Source organism: Ceratosolen solmsi, unplaced genomic scaffold (assembly GCF_000503995.2).
Source record: "Ceratosolen solmsi marchali unplaced genomic scaffold, CerSol_1.0 scaffold10, whole genome shotgun sequence".
In the NCBI taxonomy this organism is placed as follows: Eukaryota; Metazoa; Arthropoda; class Insecta; order Hymenoptera; family Agaonidae; genus Ceratosolen; species Ceratosolen solmsi.
The window spans coordinates 8,314,832-8,322,931 of record NW_011948412.1 but is presented as its reverse complement, the minus strand read 5'-3'; the positions used below and the strand labels follow the sequence as shown (position 1 = coordinate 8,322,931).

At 38.8% G+C, this 8,100-nt stretch overlaps 1 protein-coding gene across 1 annotated transcript; it reads right to left on the bottom strand.

The window, feature by feature from the left end:
• Positions 1–774: 774 nt before the first annotated feature.
• Ing3 (inhibitor of growth family, member 3) lies at positions 775–6,588 on the bottom strand. The gene is made up of 8 exons (XM_011502628.1): positions 6,561–6,588; positions 6,046–6,117; positions 5,083–5,442; positions 4,526–4,615; positions 3,922–4,276; positions 2,219–2,267; positions 1,775–2,074; positions 775–1,513 (listed from the first exon to the last, which is right to left on the bottom strand). Exons 1-8 carry the CDS (start codon positions 6,586–6,588, stop codon positions 1,397–1,399), a joined length of 1,371 nt encoding a protein of 456 aa, XP_011500930.1. The 3' UTR covers positions 775–1,396.
• Positions 6,589–8,100: the final 1,512 nt, after the last annotated feature.

The following is an 8,100-nucleotide window of genomic DNA, read 5'->3' as shown; positions in this document are numbered from 1 at the left end:
TCGTCGTCGTCGTCGTCGTCGTCGTCGTCGTCGTCGTTGTTGTAACGAAAGAAGCAATCATTTTACAACAATTACAACGAAAGAACTTGTAAAAATAACAATTTATTTTATTGATTATTGGCGAAAGCGATTACTTTATATAACATTTACAGGTGAAGAATTTTCTTCTATTGCTTGCCTATGTCAACAATAGCGGCATTTTGATCTCTAATTTCTATTTTTCTTTTTTCTTTTTTTTTCATTTCTTTTCTTTCTTTCTTTTGTTCTTTTCCTTTCTTTCTTTCTAGTATACATCAATTTATAATATCCCTCATTTTTCTATTTATAACTATTGTATAAGTAGTGTTGTTGATTATAACATTTGTACATAGTATGAGAATTATGTCATTTTATAATTAGTTCGCTCTTTCGTTGATTATAACTTTGAATCGCATAAATTAGCTACTTAGGAGAAAAAAGTAAAACGAAAATACCTCTGTGATGTGAAAAATTGAGCTCTCGCACGCGCGTGCGTATCATCCCATATACAAGCCACACTCGCACTCACTCGCACACGCACGCACGCACGCACGCACACACACACACACACACACACCGAAATGCAAAATCGCCTTCAGGTCTAATAAAAAATTCACATAAAAAAAAATCTTAGCTCGGTATTCTACACATAAGTACTTGTAAAGGATCGTCCGAGCACTTTTCTACAATTATCGATACAATAATAATAGTAGTAATAATAATAATAATAATAATAATAATAATAATAATAATAATAATAATAGAAAAAATAAATAAATAACTTTGACAATTGATCAAGCCCAGCACTAATTTGCAACTATCTAAATCTCATTGTTCTTATCAACGAAAAAGAAATCTGTACAAAAGCAATAAAAATAGAAAAAAAAATGCAAACAGCAGTAAATTCCCTTGCGAAATTACTCATTATCACAATATAAACAAAGCACTGAATTTTTAGCGGAAGGCGATTTTGCCGAACGATCCCTAAGTTCTTGCTTATAATAATCATTACCTTTGCATGCTATTTAAATAAAAACGAGTTAAAGGAAGAACGAGGCCACCGCTCCCCTACCTATTCACTTCGTTATCTAATATATAACAACTGGGTAGCAGGTGCAACCCTCCGCCTTCCTTCAAATTTGAAAAACATTGCTAACTAGTTTGAGGTCGGCGCGCGAAGGCTGACCGGACCGCGAGCCTAACTACACCTTACAACACAGCGCACTTATTACAAACTTCCCTACAAACTGCATTCTTGAGAGGATCGTGTGTTTGCTAGCTAATGACGGCCCCCGGGTCCATGCGTCGGACGGACGGCTGGCGGCATCCCAAGAGGTAGTGGCTATTCCTAGGATCGTTTCTGGCGGCGGCGCCTCCATTAGTTTTTTCGGCCACCGCGACGCTTCATCGAGGAGGTGCACTGAGGACAGTACCACTTGCCTTTCGGTGGTGCAGTTATGTTCACACATGGGTAGTGGAACCACTCGAACGGGCACTGAAAAAACCATATCATATCGGTCATTTCATGCAACATTAATTAACAACGGCCACTTACGATAGCGTAAAAATTAAACAAAGGCTCCCGGATCCTACGCCCAACTCCCAAAGTTACATACAATTTACATGGCGATCCACACACACGCACACACACACCAGACCAACCCCCCCCCCCCCCCCCCCCCACCACCCATACTCATATCTCTGGAGCCGATTGTGCCAAAACCGGTTGTGAAAAAGCACTTATTCAAGAACTTACGTCAGAGTTGTCGCATGCCACCATGTCGCCATAGGAAACCTGATTGCATATGCAGTACCGGGGCTCGTTAGGGTCGAAAGTCCAGTCGGGGTTGTCCGAGTCAGTGACAGCGGTCGCCTGCGCGGCTGCAGCGGCTGCAGCCGCTGCAGCCGCCGCTGCGGAACTCGACGTTGTTCCGACCTGAGCAGCGACCGTAGCCGCGGCAACCGCCGACTGCTGTTGTTGCTGCTGTTGCTGTTGCTGTTGCTGTTGATGCTGCTGCTGCTGCTGCTGTTGATGATGTTGCTGATGCTGGTGAACCTGGTGATGATGGTGGTGCTGCTGATGGTGTTGATGTGTCTGTTGTTGTTGCTGCTGCTGCTGCTGCTGCTGCTGTTGCTGCTGTTGTTGTTGCTGCTGCTGTTGCTGTTGCTGTTGTTGCTGTTGCTGCTGCTGCTGCTGGACCGTCGAAGGCATGACATTGGCGTTCGGGACGTTCGAGGTAGTCACTTTTCTACGAGTCGATGTGAAAATGGCGATTTAGTTGCAGTAGCCGAGATTGTTTGAGGGGATCATGGGATTTTGGATATCATTGGAGAATTTTTGGGGATTGGGGTTTTTGATCGAACGGTTTATCAAACTTTTAAATACCATGCGGAGAAAGAGCCTGAAACTTGCTACGTTTCGATCATTCCAACAATTCATTCGTTTATTTGATCCAAATGGCTTAGAATATTGTTGCCTTATCACCACAATTAACATTTAAATTCTGAGGTTTTTTTAATGAAATTATAACTTTGTATTTTTAATTCAATTTATAAATTGTTATTTTTAAATTTTTAAAGATGTTGCAATACAAAGTTTTGAGAGTATATCAATAGTACAAATTCATAACAAAGTGTAATTAATAATAATAATTAACCGATTATAATGTTGAAATTTGGATATTATTGCACTTTAATTATTCTTATTTGTTTTTAATGTAGATTTCCGATAATTGAATAATTAAATCTAGTTTATAATAAATGAATTCAAATTAATACATAGTTGTTATAAATGTTAATGTCTATCAGTCTCTCTCTCTCTCTCTCTCTCTCTCTCTCTCTCTCTCTCTCTCTGTATGTATACACGCATGTGATTTTGATAAATATTAATATATATATATATATATATATATACACAAGTATTTTGGCAATCAAAATATCTAAAATTTAAAATTTAATTTTAGTTAGAAAATAACAGTTACTAACACAAATATCGCAAATGGAAAATTATCCATTTGCCCTTTCCCAAAAAATAAAATCATAAATAACAGTAAAAATCTCGTTTATTTGTAAATTATTTGCCATTAAATGAAATATCAAATGTGTTCATTCTCTTGATTTGAAATTTTATTCCGAAATATCTAGATGTAGGAAAATTTGTCATTTTTCAGCAGAAATCTCATATATTATTAGTAAAAATGAGCATGAGATAATTAAGAAGTATTCGAGCTATAATATAAGTGAATATAATAACTGCCGCACTCAACTGGAATAAATAATTTTTCGATTATGACAGAATACAACAGACTTCTACTTTTCTATTAGTAAGAAACCTCAAAGTGTAAGTATCAATTTTTCCAGGTGTCACTTTCCTACTGCGGGAGTTGACGTGTCACTACATACCATTACAACCTAAGAGGCCGACTTAACGTTCAAATGATAAAACTGAGTTACCAAAATCCTCTATCTGAGCCTTACTCAGCACCAAACTGAGTTGGTCGGATTAAGGAATACATGAAAGTATCTAAAATGGCATGAATCGCTTTTAAATATCTATCAACAGTGACAAATTCAAATTTCTTATTCATGCGTTCGAATAAATTCCATCGGCAAAGTAATGGCAAAGATCTCCTTCCCCAAAGTAATCCCCCCATCGTCCGACTAAATCTGAATTTTCCACCATACATTAGCATCCCTTATCAAAATCCAAATTTCAAATTCTCCTTGGTTCCGATGCTGCCAAGTACCTCGAAACTTTATGAGAAACATTACAGCCACAAATGGTCAACCATCCTCGACATTACTGATCCATTCAGCCAAAACTCAAGTCTCCCCCGATCATTCGTACCTCTCCACCACCGACCCTCCCAACCCCGTTCACCATTCCCCGAGTTCCATACTCACTTTTTGTTCTTCTTCGAGGACTCCTGAATGGCCGCAATGGCCGTCTGGGCGGCACCCGCCAGCTCCCGGCTAAACTCGGCAGCGTGGACGCCCCCCGTGTTTATCGCTTCGTAGCTGGCCTTGAGGCTTGCCGTGCGCCTTCCCTGTTGCATGTGTTGGGTAGCGGCGATGGCCTGCGAGGCCGCGGCCGCAATCGCATTGCCACCTGCTCCGATGTGCCCGAGGTTGTAACTCACGGGCCCGACAGAGTTGCCGAGGCCGGCACCCGGGGCAGTGGCCGACGTCGCCGGGATCGTGACCGCCTGCGGCAGCATAGACCCCGAGTTTGCCGAGGCTGGCCGTGGCTCCGCGAGGCCGGGCCCAACCCCGCCACCGCTACCGAGGCCGAGGCCGCCACCACCTCCAACGCCACCGCCTCCAACACCGCTGCTGCCGAGGCCGCTACCACCGCCGACCCCGCTGCCACCGACGCCGACACCACCGCCTCCACCACCGAGGCTGCCGCCGCCGCCACCGCCTCCGCTTCCGCCTCCGCCGCCGCCGCCGCCGCCACCGCCGCCACCGCCACCGCCGCCGACACCACTGCTACTGCTACTGCTGTTGCTGCCGCTCGGCGCTGGGATCTTCTCGACCGCGACGCGCTTCTCCACGGACGTCGAGGAGGCGTTCGAGTCACGGCGCTTTTCCCCTCGCGCTGCAAGTCAGAGGTTGCGTCGCTCAGTAGCCATTGTCATTTGGCTAGAGCTTTTTTTACCAGGTTCAACGCGACCCGAAAGTTAAATTGTGCATTTTTTTCTCAAATGAAAGTAATGTAAATAAATGACAAACAAAGCAACAACAAAAACAAAGTGTTTACTTTGGGAAGGGTGAATTAATGTGGGAGGTGACAAGAAAAAGAGAGAGAGAGAGAGAGAGAGAGAGAGAGAGAGAGTGAGTGAATGAGAGAGGGCGAGAGATGGCTGAGGAAGGTAAAGATACACTGTGCTTTATGTGAAATATTAGACGGTAAAACACTGATTCGAGTAAGGTTGGTTAGCTTTTCATTGATGAACGTTGAATCGCACAGTGACTATTTAGCAATTTAAACAAAGTAAAGTAACTCTTTAGAAGTGGAACAGTGCATAAATGATATCTGTAAAACATTTATAATCTTTTACTCACAATGACTATGATTATCTCGAGATCTACTCGAAGTAAAGCTATAACGATTTTCCTTTTGACTGCTATTGGTCGATGGCTGATCTAACTCTAAAGATCGTTTTTCTAGAATTTCCGTAATACCCTTATTATCAGCTTCCAGCTCCATCTTAAATTTATGAAGTTCTTGATCCAGCCGCCTTAAATACCTATCCACCAAATCATACATCTGATTCGCGAGGTGCACTTTCTCATCAGCATCCTCTAAGGTTTTGTAATACTCTTTTCGTATTGCTTCGTATTCCACCTCTTTCTCATTTGGCTTCAATTTCTTGGCATTAGAGAAGAAAACCTTTACTTTTTTCTCTATACTGTCCATCGAATCTAGAACGAAATTTTTTAATGACATTTTTTGTAAAAGACGCTTAGCTCAACGCACTGGACTTACTACATTTATTAATATTATATATATATATATATATATATATATATATATACACCGTACATTTGTATAACAATAAAATTATATATAAATATAATATTGTACATTGTAATATTGCATTACAACATTATTAAATTATATATTACACTTTGACTATAGAAGCAGACAATCATGTAGGTTTAATTAAAATTATTTTCCTTACAATGTAATATCACATTGTATTACATTACATTGCAGTAGATTTTTAATTTCACATTGAAATCTCAAGCATTTCTACCTCATGATATTGTTACTAATTAATTCTATTAGCCAATACTTACTTTATTCTCAGTCGTTCGGTGATAAAAAAATAATTTTAAGTCTATTAAAATACATAGAGTTTTCAATCGTTTAAACTCTGTTTCATACACAGTCTTTCAGAAGTTGTTGACAACTTGCACGATTAAATTAACCTTTAATTATTTAAATTTACACTAACTGAAATTATGTCTTATACTCCCATTGGGATTATAATATGGCAAAGTAACATTTTATCGGTAGCTTACTCTGTACACCCAAGTCCATTTCTCTCATTTCTGTAAACCTGTCCCTGAGTTCTTGTGGAAGATGCTCTATCACTGAAAAACATAAATACCACATAAGAAATAGCTCCAAAGATCTAATTTACGTAAAAGTCTATGAGAATAAACCTTAGATCCTAAATTTCACATTCATAACCCTAAACATTACATACTTTTATCAGCATCAACATCAACAAATTTATATTTACCTAAGATTATACGTATAGTTAACCCTATTGCTCGTATAAAAAACATACAGTTAACCTCAAACATTGACAAAACAAAAGCCAAAGTTATACGTATTGTTAATTCTCCAAACTCAATCGCATTACGTAGCAATCTATACGAGATAAAAATGAAACCTCAAGCGGTAGGCACCAAGTGTCTTGAACAAATTTTAAAACAACATCAACGAGGTTCTGGAGAGATGTTTTCGTTTGTAAAGGTTAGTATTCGTAGCCGAGTATCGAACGAAAGCAGTGTCTTGGAATTTAACTTACTCTCGACGTAATCCTCCAGGTAAAGCATTTTGCAGTCTCGTGTTCGGCTTCTGCCGAGTTCCGTGAATATTTATTTACAATCGTCGGACGACGGGAAGCCTCGTCGCGCTTGTGTTCACGGAAATATTCGCCAGTCGATCGGTAGCGTGGCCGAAGTCGCGCGCGGCTTTCCTTTTCTTCGAGTCCATAACCTCAAAGGACGCGCGACGCAGACACTCGGACGAGTCGTGAAGGCACTTCGGTCTTTTTGCCCTCGGGTTTACCGAAAATGAGGACCAATTCAAAATTTCATCCAACTTTTCCTGTTTATTTAACGTTAAGTACTGCTTGCCCGATTCATTTGCCAATAAAGAGCTGTGTTTATGCGGTTGTTCGCCATTTTGGATATAAAAAGAAAATACACGACGGAATGTAAATAAAAAGCAGTCGAAGCTTGTAATTATTCTATTGTTGTAGGGATTTTATCAATTATTAATTAAGTGTTAGTATTTAACAAGTGTTGCATTGTCATCGCACATCAACTTACGTTCGACGTTGTGATTTATAATTTTCAGTTGCTTAATTTACAGGAATAATCAATTTTGTATGCCTGTTGTTTGTAATATAAGTAAGAGAGTTAGGAGATCGTTCCAACAGCATAAAGTAATATATTAATTAATTTTTTTAATTTAACACACGTGTCATGTGGGTAAAGTTATGTTTTTTGCATTAATAAGATATGATAATTTGCTAGTAAGGCAGAGCAACAAAAGAAATTTTATTAACATTTCATTAATATCATTTCTCTGATAAAGCATTAAAGCTTAACAGGATCGTTTACTTGGTTATTGATTTATATAGTTTCGTAGTGTATACAAATAGAGATAGTCTGCGTATAACTTTAATTATTAACCACCAAGAGAATCGCAGGACTTGTAGGAAGTTGTATGGTGTGCGCTAGAACTTGTAAATAAATCATCCGTATGTAATGTATTTGATGGATGTATTTCATGATTATTTTTGGCATTTCTTCATTACTGCAGAATAATGATTAGACGCAGTCCAACGAGAATTGATTTGAAACTCGATGATTTGGCAGAATACGAAGCATTGAAAAAGGAACGCGATACAAAACGCGAAAATGAGAAACAACAAGGAGTATTCAATCCGCCATCGTGGGGAGGTAAAACATCACAGGCTGAAATACAAGAACGCATCGGTTACGTGCCCCAAACACCAAGAGCAACTCAAAGAAGACCTAACGTCACATTGTAAAAATTTATTTATTGGAATTTCTTGAGTTACTCAAACTATGTATATTTCTTGAGTTACTCACACTATGTAAATAAGAATTATATATATATATATATATATATATATATATATATATATGGATGTACGTATATTACAAGAAATAAATTAATTTATAATACATAGTTTTTGAATAACTGAACACATTTTATTAATGAAATATTGAATTATACATGGCAGTATTTTCATATTAGGCGATCAAATTATGTCTTAATCTTAAAAGTACTATAAAATTGTTAATTATTAAATG

What these genes read in the sequence shown, in the direction of transcription:
- Ing3 (XM_011502628.1), bottom strand. Translation starts at nt 6,588, where the DNA reads ATGCTTTACCTGGAGGATTACGTCGAGA. An exon ending in AATGGACTTGGGTGTACAGA is followed by an intron (nt 5,443 to 6,045) that starts GTAAGCTACCGA and finishes ATTTCGTTCTAG; the next exon opens with ATTCGATGGACAGTATAGAG. An exon ending in TGGCATGCGACAACTCTGAC is followed by an intron (nt 1,514 to 1,774) that starts GTAAGTTCTTGA and finishes TGGTTTTTTCAG; the next exon opens with TGCCCGTTCGAGTGGTTCCA.